Below are 20,362 nucleotides of genomic sequence, written 5' to 3'. Positions count from 1 at the left end.
GCCGACTTAAGTTTTGCGTTTTAAACAAAAACGTCTTGCGACGCCGTTCGTCCATTCATGCGAGTTTTTCATTTCGACGCGTCAACTTCAACTTTAAAACGACACACGACACATGCTCGGGAGCAGTGCGCGATCGCGTCTAGTACTTTTCAGTTTCGGTTTCGATTTCGATTTCGGTAACGGTTGCGAATTTGGTTTCGATTTCGGTTTCAGTTTTGTTGTGTGGTGTTTGCATTTGAATATTTGCCTGCAAACGTAACTCGAAAATGCGGCATGTGGCATAAGGATATGCAAATTCTTCTGAAATTGGCAGCAAATAAGAAGAAATCGAAATTATATGACAATGCGGCTGATTTGACACCTTAAAGGGCAAAGTAAAAGCGAGCAAAAACAAAAATTCGGCCTCTAACTAATTGGCAAATAACCCCTAATTTCGGATTAGCAGCAGGGAAGCGCAATTTATATAAAAAAGTAAGTTGAAATTTTACAAAAAATAAAATAAAATAGAACAGATCGTATGCGTATACGTAATATGTGTGTTATGTCAACTCTTTGAGAATATACTCAACAATCTTCAACTTAGGCGTGAAACGTTTTTAGTCCCTTTATTAATATTTCTATATATATAACAACTAATATGTGAAAATCGTAATCAAAATCTATTTATATGCAAGATAAGTGTAAATAATTGACTATAAGTACCTATGTCAACTTTTCGAGTGTTCAGGCTCTTTAAGTTCGTTTAATCAGACTCATATGAAATCAAGCAAAACTGTCGAAAATCAAACATATATATTATTTTTGCCCTTTGCATAAGCTTGTCATTTACATCGACCTCTAAGCGCGATCATGGGTTGAAATTATTTAAAATTTCATAATGAATTTAAAAAAAAGAAATACTTTTACTGATCTACAGATTCTGTACATGTCGCAGTATGATTCGAGTGCCCAATCTTTTGCTTATTTGAAATCTAAATCTTTTGTTTTTGCTTCAATTAAATGGTACATATTTCTTGGCGACTGCTGCAAAATGTTTTGCAAAATTGTTGTCTTTGTTATAATTTTGTTTTGCCACAGTCATGAGTCTTTTGCTAAGTGTGGTTATTTCTTATAGATGAAGTCGCTTTGAGAGTCGCAGTTATATGCATATTTTTGGCATTTTGATCTGTCGCTCGGGTTTTGTGCAAATATGCAACCGCAAACACGTAGCATAGATCATGATGATGATGATGATGATGACGATGTTATTTCCCCCTCTCGCTTGACCTACATTTTTGAAAGTGTTTTGCATATGCGCAAAGGTCGGGTCAATGTTAAGGTGAAATAAGTAATGGAAAAACATGTGATGGGTGTCTGGAGCTTGCTCTCTAGTGTAAGGGCCCCCATCTATATTACTCCATTAAGACCCCACTTAAAGGTAAACAGTAAACTTTGTAACCATGAAATATGCCGTTCTTTTATGTTCGGACAACAGTTACAAAAGTGTCTAAAAAAGTCAAGAAATTACAGAAAATATGTAAGTCAATGTCAAATTGGGCTTAAAAAATAATAGTTTTCAGTGTGTTGGCGTTCGGCAAATGAAATAAAAAATGAAAAAAAAGTGTGAAAAATTGTATGTTAATAACGCAAAGAAATGCTAGTTTCGACCGGGGTGTGTCGAAAGTACCAAAAACGCTTGAAGGTTGGGCCCCACATATGAAATGTTTGCGCGTCTCGTTTGTAGTTCAATGCACGAACTGGCATTGACATTGAAGAGCTGCAAAATGAAACGCAGAACATACAAATCTGAGACTTGGTTTAATTACTAAAACATGCAATTGAGAGTTGTCTAAAAGAGTTATTTTTAACACTTGCAAGGTGCCTCAGCTTCGAATAGATATGATCGATTACTTGTGAATGTTACTACTTAAGTTTTGGCAATTAACTCAACTTATCACATAACTGGGCTCATCAATCTTAACTTTTACCCAAAATAAAAATACCAAAGTTTCGCTTTCAGACACCGCAGACAGCAATTTTCATTTTGTAAACCCTCTTTTGATCACTTAAATTTACAGCTAAGCCCCGAAGAGCCAACAAACCATCCATCCAGGCAGGCAGACGCCCACCAATCCACCAATTGGTCATGTCTGGGCACAGAAGTCGTCTTAATTAACCGCAAACTGCAAAAGAGTTAAGTGCAAGAGACGTCACCAAAAAGGCAAAAAATCCAAAGAGCAACAATAACAAGACAAAGTGTTTGCTTTGTTGTTGTTGTTGGGCATTTTTTTTTTTTTTGGTTTTTTCTAGCTGTTAAATTGATATATTGACATAAGCTTGTGATTCACGGCGCTGTTTTTGCGCATGTTGCCACATGTTGCTGTTGTTGCTGCTGCCAGCGGCACATTTGCTAATAACCTGAATATACAACATGCTTATAGATACGTTTATATAATAAGCGGCACGCTTTTTAATTGCAAATTGATTTGCCTATTGATAAGCGCACAATTTCGGCCAGCAGCCCATCAATCCACCAGAGAGAGAGCGGCAGAGAGGCGAGACAGGCAGGCGGACAGACAGCTTAACAACGGCAATCAAAAACGCTGTGACTTAGGTCAGGATTGAGTTAGGATTGGCTTTGTTCTTGTTGTTGTTGCTGTTGCTGTTGTGGACACGCGTCGTTGGCGGCCTTCGTGGCGTCTGTCAGCCTCTTGAGCCAACTACTCATGAGCAGACAAAAAAAACCCAAAAATGATTTACATAGTCACAAAAAAGTAGTCAAAAGCAGCCACAATAAGGATTTGTTTTGCTTAGTAATGAGCGCGCTTTGAGCCAAGCGACAAGCCAAGTTTAAGCATTAAAGCCAAAATTAAATTCTGCAGCGTAATTAGAGCATTTAGCGAAATGTGTTACAAGAGCTCCACTAAAATTGGCTCGCAAGCTAAGCCGCAAACAGAGGCAACGAGTGCGCCAGAGAGTGAGAGAGAGAGAGAGAGAGGGAGCGGGTGAGTGGAAGCGAGATAGCTAATAAACGTATAAATTACAAAACACAAGCAACTAACTAGACGCACAGGCAGCAAAACGCAAAAATCAGCAGCGCAGTTGCCGAAGCAGTTGCCGCCGTTGCTGCTGTTGCCGCTGCTGCCGCTGCTGCTGCTGCTGTTGCTGTTGGCTATTGAAAAAATTGTTTGTCAATAATCCGCTGAAGCGGACACGCTTCAACGATTCGCCACGGCAGCCGAGACAACGAGAGAAGAGCGCGTGGCAATTGCCGGAGTTAGCAAGAATTGCCCAGTTAATATATAGGCTTAAAATCTACCTAAAATAATGAAGTTAACGAGTGGCTACTGAAAAGAGGTGAGCATTTAAATAGCCCAACAAATTAGCTGAACAAATGTTTAAGCAGGTGTCACAAATGCCTAAGCAATTGTTATGCTTGATTTGATACGATCTGAAGAAGACGAAGAACTAAATTAAGATAAGTAGAAGAATTGAGATAAGTTTAGCCAAAAGCGAAGTAAGTTAGTTTGCTGGAACTAAAGAGTTAAAGATCTAAATTGAACTTTTAAAAATTTTGTAAATATGTTTACTTAAAAGAAAATATCGGGACTACAGCTTCAATTACGTAATCAAGAGATCTTAAGCACTCAGTCGTAACAAGCTGATCAATAATTATTTTGCTGATGACTGTAATAGATGTGGTCAAATCGGCTGATAAAGCCGAGCATATATATAATTAGTTTGTGATATACACCCATAGCTAGAGCCAATATTCCAAACTCCAAACTTTAGCTTCTTCGTAGCAACCTTTCACCTGAGCCCAGCTGGATGTCAAGTTCGTTGCCTAAGTCTTTTGTTTTATATTTCGCACTTGCAAACACAAATGTTTCAGCTTGAATGTTCAACAATATACAAATTTAGAGAATAATTTGATGCGCCTGAAGTGTTGCCAATTTAAGTTAATTGAGCACAGCGAAACGATTTACATGGCTCAGATGCCAACTGGTGTAGTGGGTGTGAGGGAAAGGGGGGTTAATTAGCCAAGCAAATGAAAGGCGCCTTTGCGGCTTGCGTGTGATGGTTTTTGGACAGACGCAAAGAAATTGCACACATACCACGATACATCTCGATGTGGCTGTTAAGGTTCAGGCCCCTTATGAATAACCATGCAATGTGTAAGCTGCAATTATAGCTAAATACTTATGCTGCCTGGCTGGCTGGCTGTCTCTTCGGCTCAGTATCGGGCCCGTATAGCGGCAACTTCCGCAATGATTGGGGCGTTTCAATGTCAACGGACCAAAGGATGAACGAACTTTTCAGGCATTGCGAACATTTCGAACATTTCCGAAACTTTTCCTATATGGGCGCCCAGTCCGTTTCAATAATTGCATACAATTTGCCAATCAACGCGTCACAACGATGCCAATTATGATATGCTCACCGCTCCCCAACCGTGCCCGTGACGTCTCATGCCCGTGCCCACTTCCTCACACGGCTGATCATATTCCGGCCCTTTGTGGGCGCTTCCCTGGCATTGGTTTATGAAGCCATTCAAGCGCTGACGTAGTTGCTCCTCTCTATAATCAGCCAAAAACGCAGCACGATCCGCTGCAGTTGCAAAAAATTGAAATTTTATATGCATTGGCTACAAAATTAAGCTAAAATTTATTAAAAATGCATAAAAAGGAGGTGACGAGCGTAAAAAAACCAAAATAAAAAATGTATGTAAAAAATAAGTAAAAGCGACAACAACAACAACAAAACTGGATGTGGAACAGCTGTCACAAGAGAAAGATAAATGGCGCGCGACCTTCGCACTGCAGCAGCCTCCGTTGGATGCTGCGTGAAATGTATAAAAAAAAAAAAATAAAACGAATAAAAAGCAACAACAGCAGACCAAAATAAACAAGTGCAAGACGACAAACAACTACAACAACAACAACAATGGCACTCGAAAGAGCGGCTACTGTAAGCCAAGTGGCAGCCGCAGCAACAATAACAATAAAAACAACAAATGGATGTGAGAAAAGCAACGAATTTGACATACACTAAAGAAATGGCTTTCAACAATCAAATTATATAAAGCGTTAATTTTTTGGTAGTCCGTGCTTAATATATAGACGAACATTCAGCAGAATAATGCGACATGTTAAAGGAATGCTTAAGGAATCTCAAAATATGGCAACTATTAAACTCAAGTGCAATATTTATATAAGAATAAGTCTACAATTTTAAATGTCTACAAAAATGTGGTTGATAACTTAACTAATTTGGCATGTTTAAAGTGAAGTTTATCAAGAAAAGGAAAGTAAAATCTTGAAGATAGGACCTTACATTAATTTCAAGTCCAAATATTATATGAACTTTTAGTTTTTATCTTCTTACTTATGATTTAAAATAATATGTAAGAAATAAAAAGGTTGCTGGTTCGATTCATGGCTCGAACCAACTGCCTGCCTTAAGATTTAGTTCGTGAAGCTGGCTTTTCCCAACTTTCAAGGCATACCTCGTTTAGTTCTATATCGTTGCTTAAATTTGAATAAAAAGGTTACATTTTTAATTGCCCCTTGTGCTGAAAATATTGCAAGCTCTAAATATTTTCATAAACGAAATGCGGGCTACATTTCTTCTCCACCCAAAATTGTCATCTACCAAATGTGGTTAGACTAGGGCAATGATTGGGACCAAAGTTATGCATACTTTGGTTTTATGTCTTTTTCAAAATTTATTTATTTTAAAAGAAACCAATTGAAAAACAAAATACATTTTTCGCTATGGCTTTCGCTTGACTGTTGCATGGAAAACTGGTTTCGTTAAAGGTTCGGTTCATTGAACAAAATAAATTGGAATTCCGGGCTCAGCTGGTTCGGTTAAGAAACCGATTTCCAGCCTTGTTAAAGGACTACAAAGCAAACTTAGCTGACTTTAGCTCATATGCTCGACACAAGGCTAAAACCAGGCGCAGCTCTTGACTCATGCTTTAAAATGCACACAAAGCGATTGCATTAGCGGCAACAGCAACAACAACAACAACAAAGGCAGCAGGTGCAAGCAGGCAAGAAGATTTTTGGCAAATGCCAAGCAGGCACAATGGCTCAGAGACTCAGTGGCTCTGTGGCTCTGTGGCTTAGTGGCTTGGTGGTTTAGTGGCCTGTTGGCCAACCAACCTACTTACTTCTGGCTGGAATGGCCCGTTTGGTGTGTCTGGTTAGCTGGTTGGGCTGCTGCTGTTGCTGTTGTTGCTGTTGGTGCAATCGAAAGTGTTACTGTTACCAATGAGCTGACCAAAAGCGAGAGACTCAATAACGTCATCAGCTGTTGGCAATGCTAGAAAGCACCGAGCACTCGGGTCTGGGAACTGTGGACTGGAGCTGGAGTCGGAGCTGTGGCAATATTGCAACATGGCAACATGGATCGGTTGCCATATGTGCCTGACTGGTTATAAAATAGTATTTAGGTCAATAGATTTCGTATTTATGCAATTTTGCAATATTTCTTTTCGTTTGTGGCAATTTCTTTATTTACGCAAATGTTTGAGCTATTTTTTTTAATGATTTCTAGACAGTTGGTGCGACCAACTGAATTATTTTCTTTTGATTTTATTTTTGGCCCGGCTCCTCAAGAAACGAAAGATGAAAAATAAAGAAAATGGTAAGGCGCGCGCCACTTGCATTTCATTACATAATATGCCAAAGAAGCAAAGCGAACAAAAGTGAACACGAGCCGGGCCAAAAAGAAGTTGAAGCGGCCGGGACGACCAGGTGACCAAGTCGTAGCCGGCCAAAATGCCGGAGTCAATGTGTGAAAATAAGCAGAAAATTGTTAAAACGTGTTTCAGTTACAATTTGCAGCCCCAAAGCGGGGCGGGCTGAGGCGTGGCGTGTCGTGGGGACTTCTTAATGGATTGGCTTTAGCGGCGCTTATGAGCCGTAAACTGCGGGAAAGCGTTTCTGTTTTAATGTTTGGTTAATTGGGGTGGGGTGAGAAGTGGAAACGTTGACATTAAATGCACCGCACAAAAACCTCTCAAAGTCCAATTCAACTTGAATCGACAGCTCCGACAGCTCGGCGCGCCAAGGCAAGTGTTCGCTTTTGGGCTCAGTTTATGAGCCATGAGAATGGGGCCTATAGACTGTCTATAGCTAGTACTAGTACTTCATAAATCAGGCTATAATACACAAAATAAGCTACTCAAAATCAGTTAAGTCAAATTCAAATTATTTTTGACACTCGGTTCAGTCCAATGAGGGTGCTTGGCTGCCTTCGGCAAGTGCTATTTTTGCCCAGTTTTTCTGTTTGCCTAAAAATTGTGTTTGTCATTCGCATTTATTAAAGTTTGTGTGGGAAATAGATTTTAGATTTTTAAGATTTATCTTAAATTAAACACATGAAAAAGTTGTCCTCTCAGTTTCCCCAAATTCCTTAGCGTACATTGCTGCTGATTCCTGTCCTTATGTATCCTTGGAATGCGTCTCGCATATTTCCTCATTGCGCAAATGTTGGCAAATTAAAACTGGCCTTAATTATTTTATGCTCATTAAGCGCAGCCAGAAGACCAAAAAAACTAAAAGTTTGCACAGCTCTGGTTTTTTTTTCTGTATGTTTCTTTAGCCCAGCTTGGCGCAAATTAAGTCAGATGCCGGAGCAGAGACAGGGCTTTTGAACTTGGCCCAAAGCAGTTGACAATGTTTCGTCTGCAGGCATCAATTAAAACGGCGCAAAGAAAAAAAAAAGACTACAACTAAATGTCATTAATTGTGTTTAAATAATTTTCGTACAGCTTTTAGTTTTTTACACAACATTTTGCTCATAACTTAAAAATCGCTCAATTGTAGCAGAGCTGCCGAAAAAAAGAAGAGAAAAACAAAAAAAAAAACTTAAAATAGTTAACTTTTCATTTAGTTATGGGCTGTTATGTCAGACAAATGATTCACTTCGCTTGAGATGAGCTGCAGATCGTTTGGGCTGACACTCGTGGCTGCTGCATGGCACATAAGTTATGAAAGTTGTAGTATTTGTTTTTAAATTTATTTGTTGCTTGGCCGGCAAGTTCGTTGCCAGAGTCTTTTGTTTTTGCTTGTCATGGCAGCGCATTAGGTCGTGCGACTGCTCATGCAGTCAAACGGATTTCAATTAACAATTTGCCCGATCTTCAACTGCTAAGGAATCTCTGAATTGAAATTGCATTTTCCATTTCCCAGCGTTCTGCTGCGACTTGGCTTAATTTGCATAAATTATCGTGCATGCAAAAACAGAAATATAAAAACAAATATTTTATCTGCCAGGCGGCACGAGCTTAGCACGTAGCCAGTGACAACTGTTTTATTTATTTTATATTGTATTCCCTGTAGTTAAAGAAGAGGGTTAGTTGGTTTGTAATATAAGAGCTGAGACCATATACAAGAATGTTTGTATATATACAGATAAAGTCTGCTTCTCTCTTTGCCTTTTGCAAAGTTTTAACTACTAGTTCTTCAATTTATAGAGTATCTACTAGTTCGGTACTCTTAGCTTATCATTTCATCGTCTTTATGCTCATGTCTAATGATCTTGTTGTTGCTTTTGTCTTATTTATAGCTCGATTTGCTGGGGTTTCTGTAATACCGGACATTCTTAATAAGTTCCATGTTAGTTCCCTGTTTGACGTATGACTTAATTAAACTAAGCGCCTCGTGGAGCATGAATGAGCTTTTATTGAACCCTGCTTCAATAAAGTCCCCCAAACTGTAATTAAATGTGTTGCGTAGTGAGAAGCCTTAGACACTGACCCCATAAAACGGAGATTAGACAAATTAAATTTTAATTGCAAGTCATAAATATGTTGTTGACTTTAAAACTAACCAACACGCTTATTCTCTAAACTCAAATGCGGTTCTATTTATCTCATTTGACAGACTTGAATTATGGGCTTAGAGAAACATTATTTGAGGTATGGACGCACGGCTAGAGATCACCTGCTCCACTGGGCTAGCTGTGGGCGTGGCTGTCGACAACAGCAACAGCAACAACAGCAACAGCAACAACAGCAGCAGCAGCAGCAGCCACAACAACAGCAACAACCGCAAGGGTCAACTGCCACGGGGCGGCGTTCACGCCCACATGTAACACACAGAGGAACGCCGTTTTCCATGTTAATATCTCATGGCATTAAGATAAGCAATAGTAAGTATACACAACTTTATATGCAAGTCATCGGCTACGGGAACTATACTTAATTATTAACTAATAATTATAAGCGGAAGTGAAAACAAACAAACAAACAAAATGAGAACTCAGCAACATGAAATATATATATATATATATACAGAGTTTTTCAATTTGTCAAAATATTTGCAAATAAGGCCTAAATATTTTAGACTTAGAAACCAGAGCAAACTTATTTTATATATATTTTTAATTTTTCAACAATTGCATTTATAAAAAGCTCTTGTTTGTTTTTTTTTTAATTTTTTAATAATTGCATTTATAAGAAGCTCTTTTTTGTTAAATTGGTAAATAGTTGAAAAAATTATTTACACTCAATTAAAATTAATTATTAAATTTATCATTTAATGTGCAATTAGCCAGCCTAAAGTCAATATCAACTACCAAATTGGTTAGATTTTGTTATTGTTGTTGTTGGCGTTTGTTGTTTACTTGCCCAAAAATAAAAGCCAAACAAGTTGTGCGCCACTTTAAGATTGAAAAAAAAAAAATAACTACAACAAAAGCGCAATTGCTGCTGTAAATACCGCAAAAGTTTTTACAAAACTGGTCATCCAAGAACTGCAACTGCAATGCAAAACGAGTCTTTGGCCAAAAATACCGACAAACAACAACAACAACAACAAGGCAAGCAACTAATGCAGACTTAAAAACAACAACAACAACAACAATTAAAGCTCAGCAGTGAGATTGAAATCAAGGAAACGGACACACAGACAGTCGCACGAGACTTGCTTAGTTAGCCGCGTTCTGTGCAGTTGGCGACATTGCGTATACGCCGAGTGAGCCGCGCTCATGGAGCTCGAAGCAGCCAAGTGTGCAAACAACAACCATGGCCAAGAACATTGACTGTCGCTCTTACACTCTTACTCTCGCGCTCTCACTCGCTCTCTGTGTCTGCTCTCTGAACTTGGCTTGGCCATATCGCCAAGCACTCGCATCGCTTTCGGTTTCGTTGGTTTTGTTTCGCTTTTGATTGCCTTCATTTTGGGCAACTTCTCGCTGCCATTTGACGTTTTGGCTAGAATAATTTTTTAAGCGTTTTGCACTTGACAGCGCTATTCGGCTGCTTTATAGCCACGTTTGCAATGTGACAAGTGGCGATATCTTGTTATTGGCTCTGCCAATTTTAAGTGACACACAGATGTGACCAATTGTTATGGGGCTTGGCATTTAAAGACTTCTCTATTACGTGCGATCTGATAAAGGCTCTCCATGATTTACTTTATTATAGGCTTGTTAAATATGCGATAGAATTTATGTTTGTATCTCATTTTTATAGTTGTCGTCTTGTCAGTGAGATGCTCTTCACAACGTTTGCCGTCTAAGCTTTGCGAGTGTTTACTGCGCATTTGATGCGGCTTTTAATCATTCGAAGGTTTCATTTAATATTGTCCAAGTGTTGAGCAAAGCGGAACAAAACTAACAAGTTAGAAATTAATAAGCTAATCTTAATGTCAAGAGAGTATCATTAGAATAAAATCAAGTATTGTGAGCATAACCAAAACAAATGAGAATAGCGTAGAAAGGCTATAGTCAAGAAAGGGCTGCTCTTTCTGCCCCTCTCTCTATCTCTCTCTTTGAATCCAACAGTCTCTCTAACTAGCGCCTTCCTATGCGATTGTGTGCTTAAATGTATAGGAATAGGAGAGAAAAAGCAAATGAGTAAGAGCTAAAACGAGAAAAGGAATAATAGAATGAGTTATAAGCATGCAAGTATTGATAGACACCTATAAAGGTACCTCGGTTAAATGTACCTGATAAGACAAGACGCACCAGTAGCAATGACAGCCACACTTTCAATTGGTTTTGTGCTACAGTGCTTGGGCAATTCTTATACCACGCTAAACAGCCTGACAACTAAACAGAAAACCCCATAAAAAACATAAAACAGAAGTGAAGCAAAGGCGAAATAAAAATTCGCAATTGAAAAGTCGAAGCGGGTACTTAACTGGCCAGTGCAATGTTGTCTACTGCAGCAACAACAACAACAGCAACAACAACAACAACAACCACTATTAACTGCCAAATACTACAACTAACAAATACAAGCACACACTCGAGTCTCGTACACACAAAGCAAATATGAAAATGTTGCCAAATCAATATACAAGACCTCAAGAGCCGCAGCCCGAGCCCGAGCCGGAGCCCGAGCCTGAGCCAGAGATGTGAAATACTAAAAACCGAAATCTGTAGCTGCGAGTGGAACCGAAATCTGAGTTGAAGACGACGACGACGGCGGCGACGGCGACAGCGACTGTCGAATGAGTGGAGCGGAGTGGCTAACTCTGGACATGGACTCGAGCTTGGGACGCGGCGACTGCGGACCAAACGAGCGCTCGACGGCATCAAGAGAGTGAACACAAATTAACACAATTAGGCAGCCAAGTTAGCAATCACAGCTGCTGCCTCGATTTTGGCCAATTCTAAGTTCGACTCAAAGAGGTGCCCCGGGGGGAGGGATGGCGTGAGGGCGTGGTATTTGCCATATAGTTTGTGTGCGCTGCACAAACAGAAACAGGCGCGGTTGTCGCCACAGCCTGCCAGCTACTGTGACTGCTGCTGCCACTGCTGCTGCTGATGCTGCTGCAAAAGCAACCTCCACAGAGTTGGCAAGAAGAAGTCTCAGCCGGTTGACTGCACTGGCCAATGCTCACATGGAGTCTTTAGCAATAACAAGTCGCACTCAAAGCTTGCCAGTGTGCGTGAGTTTCTGTCTTAAGATTATATAACCAAATGTGCAGTTGATTCAGTTGATTTAGGCCACATGCAATAGATCGTGCCTAGCGCACGAGGCATTCTCTCGTTCAGCTTTTTGGAAGCTGAGTCTTTGCTGAATCTTTGTCATGTACATTCCAAGAGTTACGTTAAAGGTTCTCTTGCCGAGTCTAAAACAATAAGCTACTCATGCTGTATGTGACAAGCATGTTAAAACTGAATTTTCATATGGTTAACCTTAACTACATATAGATTTCAAGATTCTCTTGGAGTGAGACACAATTATCGATTTACTGATCGATAACAGTTTAAATGCTTCTGCTCTGTCCTCTTACGGTCTTTAAAAGAAAGCTACAGCCTCATACGTTAATTGTTGCTCTGTTTCTCCTCGCCCAATGTCAAGTTCAGTTGTTCTTTTATTAATATTTGCAAATTGCCTGTCTTAATGTTTCTTTTATGTGTTTCTCCCACCAAGCAAGTACAGGGACCTTTCACTTTCGACAACATGCCCTCGTAATTTTACAGCTTTTCAGTTTCGTTAACATGTTTCTGTTTTGTGGAACACCTCCAAAAAAAGAAAAAAAGACCAACAACAATGAAAAGAAACTTTCCAGGGAACGTAGTCGACCGTTTTTTATTATGCCGCTTCGAGATCAGTTGTAAGTGCTTTAATTAAGGGCCGATGTGCGATAACTTAAGAGCAAAATTACCAAGAAGGCACGTCCAGGCCCCAAAAGGAAGACCCCAACAACCGGTTCGAAACATATGTATGCCAGCTAATTGGTATCGTATCGGTATTGGCAGATCGGCTGCATATGGATGCAAATTGTAAGGCGTATGCGGCACAAGGAAGTGCGCCCGCCGGAATTCCAAGCCATGGCCAGTTCCTACAGTTCCTACACAAGAATTGTAATAATTTGCTTAAACAAAAGTGTTTACAAAGTTAAACAATGCAACTGAGACAGAGTCGCCGCCACTTGACAGTCGGGTCATGCCTCAGTTGGGGCACGTTCTGAAACGAAATCTGAGCTTAATTGTTTAGCTGCAGGCGTTGCAAATGTGCAGTTATTGTTGCCGCTTTGTTGTAGACAACAATTCCGCGTCTATTGAAAAGTTGTCCATTTAAGAAATGTGAGTAAAGACTTGCGGCCAGCTGCAACCAACAGCCAGTTATTGTAAGCGCTAATTTTAACAGTCGCTTGTGAAATGAATGTGACGATGAAAAAAAAGTACCCAAATTAACCTAATAGGGCATCGGAGAACTATTTGAGAGACAAGTTAACTGGAAATGAGCTTAACTAATTGCCATTTGGGCAGCTCCTTCAAAGTGGCTGCAAAGTTCACAACATAATTGCGACAGTTCAACAGCGGATGGAAACCAGATACTAGAGTTCAGCACATTGCATGTTCAGCGGTAATTTTCTACAAAACGAACGTATGACACCAGCATTAAGTGTCTAAGTCAGGGGCCTAACCCGAGGGGGGACTCAAAGTGATTAAGCTAAGCTGGAAAACTTATTATAGTTAGGAGAGCAGAGACTAGTTCGAGTCTGATAAAAAATAGTTGAAGAGGTTTGAGGTTATAACTATCTTACAGCTGACCCCCCTTCTCGACGCCTCTGCATCTGGTGTAACTAAAAGTTGTTGCGCATATTTGCAAGAAAGCGCGGCTTAATACAGCATAGCGAATACTAAATATTCTAGCCAAACTTCAAGAAGACAAAAATTTCTTTTATCAATAAATAAATATATATATAAATAAATATATATATCATATAGGACAACAGCTATCAATATTTAACAAGCTGTTTTCTAAGTTAGCTCGATATAACTTAAACAAATCTTTAGTTAAGCATCATTGTCAGTTCAAGCCAAATCCCTTGGCTTGATGTGCGGTTAGTTAGATAATTTTACTCAAGAAGAGAATCTGTTTAAGATCTTGAATAGTTGTAGGTTTTGAACCTACTCTCATAAAATCATTTGTATTTAGGAGGTGCTCTGTCGACAGTACGTTGCAAAGTTTATAGAAATATTGATATACATTCTGGTAGGGTATTGAAAGACGACTTGCAGCAAAAATAGAAATATTAACAACAACCAACAGCTTCAGTGTATGCATTAACAACAGCAACAACTGAGAATTCAGCATTATTGTCAACGGCAGCAGGCGCTCACGTATCAATTGTGTGCCAAATGTTTATTGACCATGTCGACCAGCCCAGGCAAGCGTTGTTGTCAATTGCAGCAACAACAACAACAACAGCAATAACAACATCAAATACGGCTAATATACATATAGATGCATAATTATTGTAATATCAACTAACAACGCAACGCAATCAGATGAAGCCAATCGCCAAGAAACCGAAAAGCCGATAAATGTAAACCGACATTAAATGCCGCGATCAGATTGTGCCGCTGACGAGCGACGGGTATACTCCCTTGACCTTCAGCTTGACAGCTGCCCCAAAAAAAAATGTGTATAAATAAGTATAAGCCAGTAGCAGCAGCAGCAGCAACAACTCTGCCAAAATGTCAACATTTTGTGCTCGATTTTATGACATTTTACGTAACTTTCTCTGCGTAAATTTTGCTGTTGATTTCTCAGCCGCCGGAACAGAGCGCGGGCGCCACCAATATTCAGGGTCAATGGAACGCCTGAACCTTGCCGCACAAATAATAAAATTATCGCGCCCATAGCTCATCTCCGGCTGCAAGATTTACGAGGCATGCCATCATGAAAAATTTCGCGAGCGTTATCGAAAAGCTGATTCGACTGACCCGCAAATATGCACCCTATATGTGCATATATATATATGTATATATATATATATGTATATAGATATTGGTGTCTGCGCTTATTAAAATTATTTTTTAGGTTTAAGTGCTGGGCCTTGCACTTTTGATATTATTTTTTGTTTTTGTTTCTTGGGGTTGTCAGTGCAGCGCGTGTGGCCCGGTCTTGAAGTGCAATCAGTTCGTTGACTGTTTTAGGGGGGCGCGGACGCCGAGCGAGACCCGTTGGCATTGTACGTTGTGTGCCACCGCCCACCAAACACCACTTGGCCACGCCCACTGTGTAACAAAATGCCAACAAGGTAATGGCAGATGGGTTAATCGAGTCCCCTAAGTGCACAGCCCCATTAATATAACAATTTGCAATCTGAAATTTGCGATCGCAAAACGCGTCTCACTCAACTGATAAGCAAAAATCATCATAAATTGTTTGCGCACGTCACAAAATGTTCAATTTCAATAAGTCGGCCAAGAGCAAGATCTACAAAAAAAATATTGAGTGATAGCCGTGAAATACCACAAAACCCAAACGAAGTGCGGCAACAATTTTATGTTCCTACTTAACGCGAAATTGCATTCATTCAAGAAAAGGAGGTGTGAAAAGTCCAGGGAACTGGGTTGGGTGTTTAAGTTGACCGCGTGAGACGAGAAAAAGACAAACCAATTCCCTATACAAATTATATATCATCTGATAAAACAACTAAGAATATTGCAGTTAGCTTAAACCGACTGCCAAATACTCTGTCCAAAGTTTTACGCATTCGAAAAAGTCTCCAGATCATTGGCTTTGTGACTTCAAGAATGTGACCGCAAAGTAATGGCTTTCAAACTGTTATGTTTTTACTACAAATTAAATATATTTTATGTATATATGACAACACTTTTAGCTCGATCTTTTGAGGTCATGAGTAGTTAAGAGTAGCTGACAAATTTGGAGTTCTAACTCCAACAATTTTTGCAATTTACGCAGCAAATTAAGAACTTTGTCTGGCGCGGATAAATAAGAAGCAGACAGCAGGATATACCCTTTTTAGTACTACAAAGAGAATATTGTAAATTACAAAACTCGTGCAATCCTTGGCATTTTCGTTCATTCGAGCCGTGGTTAAAACAGCCAAGACGCGTCCGTCTCTAGCTGGGATTTCTACAACGGAAGCGTGACGCAGTATCCCACAGAATGACACGTTTAACTCTCCGCTTTCTGTCGACGCCCATGTACATAACACCAATAAATTTGCTTAACTGGGTAACTTTTGCTGGCCAAATATTTATTCGAGATTTTTGCATGTAAAGGTCAACAACACGAGCTGCTGTTAAAAAAAAATAAACCAAATATGCTGACTAATCGCACAATTGTTACCAACTGTATTTAACGATTTTAAATTTACTTTCAGATAGACTAGCTGTGATAATTATTGGTATAGTTACATTAATCTTAGGCATAGTTTTAACATCCATACCATGGCTGGACTATTTTATACTAAAGGTAAGTTCGCGTCATCTCAATGTGAGCGCTCAGCTTCTTCTAATATCATGATTCTTCGTATATTCGCAGAATTTAAGGCTGTGGAATGATACATTAAGCTATCATTATTGGCAACGACCCGGCGTCATACGCCTAACCAAGGTCTATATCTATAATGTAACCAATCCGGATGGATTTCTCAGCGGCGAGAAGCCTAAGCTGCAGGAAGTGGGTCCGTTTGTCTACAGGTAAGCACAAGTTTCAGAACAAATTAATAATTATTTTATAATAATATTTAATAGGGGGGAAAGTGGTTACGCCTTTTGATTCTAGAATTTCGAAATTTATTATATAAGTAATACGAGTATTTTCATGGCAGCTTTAGCAAAGTGCTCTTTCGTCATGGCTCTTTGGGAAATATGTGTTTAAAATCAACGTTAATGGTTGTAATTACCATAATTGTGTATTTCTTATGCATAAAACCTAAACTGTCCGTTCGCGCTGCATATAGAAAGCGTTGTTTAATTGTGCTTAAATATTAAACAGAGAAAATCAAGTCTAAATTACACAAAAGGTTATCTGTGCTTTTAATAGATATAACTTGAACTTTGCGGTCAGCTCGCTAAATGAGAAATAAATGCGATCATTTCGTGTTCTACAACGCCAACTGGACATTTTTACAGATAATTATGATTGATTAGCTCACATAAATCTAATGTACATTTGGCTTAAATCGAATTCACGACAATGCCAAATAAATTGCATCAATTTGAAACTTTTTCATTTTAACACTTAATAAAACAAGCAATTATTTCGAGCATAAGAAAACTTGCAACAGCTTCGGTTGAAACTACAACAGCTACAGGAGATTTGCCAATAAACTGCTGACAATTCACGCCTAAATGTCGAATCACTGAGCCGCTGCCAGACCGCAGCAGCCGCTGTTGTTGCCATTAATTGAGCCATCAAATCAAGAAAATAACAAAGCACCGCAGATCACAAACGGGAGCTGGCTTGAATAATATGTGTATCCGAGAATGTGAAGTTTGACAAGTTGCGGGACCGCCCAGAGTTTAAACCAGTTCGAATGAAGGATAACGGGCCATGAGCAGGCGATCGTTGATTAATATCACCAGATACAGACACTGAAATAAAATAAACGAAACAAATATAACTACAATATGAATATCAATTTCAGATGCAGATGCAGATACAGATACAGATACAAATACAGATACAGACACAGATATAAATACAGATACCGACACAGATACAGATATAGATACAGATACAGATACAACAACATATAAATACATAGATACAGATACCGATACAACAACATATAAATGTACAGAAACAGATTCATATAAAGATACAGATTCATATACAGCTAAAGATACAGTTCAATACTGCCTGAATTAGATGCAATTAGGGTGCATCTACAGTTTCATGATGATTTGATGGATTACTTAAAGACAACGACAACAACAATAACAAATCATTTTGCTGTCATGAAATGACTACCTCAAACGGTAGCTGCTTAAAACGCCACTAAAACGCCACAAAAACGCCAAAGCGTTTGTCATCTCCGTTTTTTTGTTTCGTTTCGTTTCTTCGTTTCGCTTCTTTTTTTGTTGCTCACATTTCTCCGAGTGCGACAAATGAACTTGACATTCAGTTGGGTTGGGCTGCTCGCTTTGTGGATCTCTTTTTGTTTTAACGAGCACCGTCCCTGACTTTGGGTTTTGACTGGCGGCCAAACGACTTTGACACGTGCCGTTGATATAAAGATCCGATTACGAAAATGTAACAAAACTGAACATTTATTAATTGTTGATATTGTTGCTCTTGCAGGGAAGACATGGAGAAGGTGAATGTGAAATTCCATGAGAACAACTACACGGTGTCATATCAGCATAAGAAAATATTACAATTTGTTCCTGAACTGAGTATTGATAAGAATACGCCCATAGTCACGCCCAACATACCAATGCTGGTAAGTAGACAAATGCCTGATTTATTGATCAGATTATGCTATATTCAAATAAGAAGCATAAATCCAATGATATAAGTCAAGCTACACTATCCTATATGATATACATAGAAATATAATTTTATTTGAAATCTTTTACCTAATCTCTTCCCCAGACCCTCACAAGTCTGAGTCCCAAGTTGGGCTATCTGCTGTCCAAAACGATATCCTTTGTGCTAACTGCGGCCAAGCTGAAGCCCTTCATCAATGTGACGGCGGATCAGCTGGTCTTTGGGTATGACGACGCGCTGGTCAGTTTAGCGCACAGATTCTATCCGAAGCACATGCGGCCCATGGAAAGGATGGGCTTGCTGCTCGGACGCAACGGTACACTGACTGAGGTGTCCAACATTAAGACGGGCTACCAGGGCATGGAGCAGTTTGGCTATATTGATTCGCTCAATGGCATGGATCACCTGCCGCACTGGAACGAGGAGCCCTGCACGAGCATAGCCGGTTCGGAGGGCTCGTTCTTTCCGCCGCGCGACATTACCAAGTCGGATGTGGTGCACATCTACGACAAGGATTTGTGCCGCATAATACCGCTCAAGTATGTGGAGCGAGTCGAGAAGGATGGCCTGGCCGCAGATCTCTATCGATTGCCCAACAATTCGTACGGCGACTCAGCGCACAATCCGGACAACAAATGCTACGATGTCAACGACTACGATGCCGTCAGGGGCCTGCAGAACATCAGCCCGTGTCAGTATGGCGCGCCCGTGTACATATCCAATCCACATTTCTATGATGCGGACCCGGAGCTGCTCGACGCGGTCGAAGGTCTCGAGCCACAGCGCGACAAACACGAAACCTACTTCAAAATACAACCGGTAAGATTTCTCCCTCTCCCCTTGCTGCTGTTGTTGTTGTCGTCAAGATCTAAGCTGATTCTAATGGTTGTTTAGAAACTTGGAGTACCGCTGGAGGGCAAGGTGCGCATACAGCTGAATCTGAAGGTGACGCGGGCCAAGGACGTGCATCCAGTGCGTGATTTTCGTGATTTCGTATTTCCGGTCATGTGGCTCGAAGAGGTGGGTTAATTGTTCCGCCCAGCCATGAATGAGATAACATCTGTGTAAACCCATTTTACAGGGCATCTCAGAGCTGACGCCCGCCATCCGGGGCTGGCTGTATCTGGCCACTGTCATTGCGCCGCACGCGGTGCCCATTGGCTCCTATCTGATGATCATGGGCGGCGCCTCGGCTGTCATTTTCAGCTTTGTGCGTGCCTATCAGAACTTTGTGTTCGCACGCGATCCCTCGCTGGAGATACTCGAGATGGGCAGACGTTCGCTGCGGCGCGGCAGCAGCTTCATTGCCCATCAGCAGCACAAGCTGCTGCAGCATCATCGGGACAGCTATGTGCTGCTGCGCACCCACATGCCACATGCCATGAGCGCCTGCCTCGATCCCGAGCGGGACAGGGACGACGAGCAGCCGATAATTGACAACAGTGTGGCAAGCAATCAGGATGCATAGCTTTAAGTAATATGTGTGAGTGTGTCCGTGTGTATGCGAGTGTGTCCGTGTGTGTGCGAGTGTGTGTTAGTGTGCGTGCATGTGTTTGTGCTTAGCTTTAGTCACGTTCTGGCCAAAATCGTGGCATAAACTGCTGCCAAATGAAAAACAAAACAAATAACAAAACGGTTTCGATGTTTTACAGGGTTTTTTTTTCTATTCACTTCATTTGCACATCTGAACCGACAATTCCACAATTCATAATCTTGCAACCAAAAGCCAAATCGGGTTTGCTAGTTATTTAGTAGATATATATATATATATGCGCATACTTATCCATAGATATTTGTAAGCTGTACATAATTGTAATTCGCAACTTGTTGCAGCGACAAGAACAATGAATTCACTAGTCATTTTTACAATGTGAAAAATGCGAGCTCGTTTCTAGTTCTACTTAGTTAGTTAGTGCGTTTAGTTAGTTAGCTCGGCTAAATTAAATACATAATTTTAAATTTACCTTTTAATTGAAAATACTGTTTTAGGCAGCGGTTAAAACGCAAACTTTTACGATTTTTTGTATATGAAATAAATGTACAACTTTTCTTTCCGGAATAAAAAATTGTTGCTTGGAAAAGTTCTTTATGATTTTACAGGCTGATAAATCACAGGCAGCGCTCGAATTGCCAGCAACTACATAAAGCACAAAGCGC

At 40.1% G+C, this 20,362-nt stretch overlaps 1 protein-coding gene and 1 long non-coding RNA gene across 3 annotated transcripts; one reads left to right on the top strand and one right to left on the bottom strand.

The window, feature by feature from the left end:
* The first annotated feature begins 101 nt into the window (after window positions 1-101).
* On the top strand, window positions 102-20,229 carry LOC115769854 (lysosome membrane protein 2). 2 transcript variants are annotated; one of them, XM_030714840.1, is made up of 8 exons: window positions 102-471; window positions 8,874-9,141; window positions 16,092-16,183; window positions 16,253-16,410; window positions 18,017-18,158; window positions 18,311-19,024; window positions 19,100-19,225; window positions 19,287-20,229. In XM_030714840.1, exons 2-8 carry the CDS (start codon window positions 8,883-8,885, stop codon window positions 19,671-19,673), a joined length of 1,878 nt encoding a protein of 625 aa, XP_030570700.1. In that variant the 5' UTR covers window positions 102-471; window positions 8,874-8,882; the 3' UTR covers window positions 19,674-20,229. The 2 variants fall into 2 exon arrangements, with proteins under 2 accessions (XP_030570700.1, XP_030570701.1); XM_030714841.1 differs by lacking the exon at window positions 102-471 and adding an exon at window positions 8,590-8,606.
* LOC115769855 lies at window positions 15,972-16,396 on the bottom strand. Its single transcript, XR_004018788.1, has 3 exons — window positions 16,321-16,396; window positions 16,158-16,261; window positions 15,972-16,100 (listed from the first exon to the last, which is right to left on the bottom strand). It is a non-coding gene; the product is annotated as an uncharacterized LOC115769855 (long non-coding RNA).
* Window positions 20,230-20,362: the final 133 nt, after the last annotated feature.

Source organism: Drosophila novamexicana, unplaced genomic scaffold (assembly GCF_003285875.2).
Source record: "Drosophila novamexicana strain 15010-1031.04,08,12 unplaced genomic scaffold, DnovRS2.1 tig00004554-arrow-pilon, whole genome shotgun sequence".
NCBI classification, from domain to species: Eukaryota; Metazoa; Arthropoda; class Insecta; order Diptera; family Drosophilidae; genus Drosophila; species Drosophila novamexicana.
The sequence above is the reverse complement of the archived record's forward strand: the minus strand, read 5'-3'. Positions and strand labels throughout refer to the sequence as shown.

Bases quoted from the DNA above. Each gene is read 5' to 3' on its own strand.
- LOC115769854 (XM_030714840.1), top strand. From the start codon at position 8,883: ATGGGCTTAGAGAAACATTATTTGAGGTATGGACGCACGGCTAGAGAT. The intron at 16,411-18,016 runs GTAAGCACAAGT...TTGCTCTTGCAG, and splicing joins GTGGGTCCGTTTGTCTACAG to GGAAGACATGGAGAAGGTGA. The intron at 19,025-19,099 runs GTAAGATTTCTC...ATGGTTGTTTAG, and splicing joins CCTACTTCAAAATACAACCG to AAACTTGGAGTACCGCTGGA.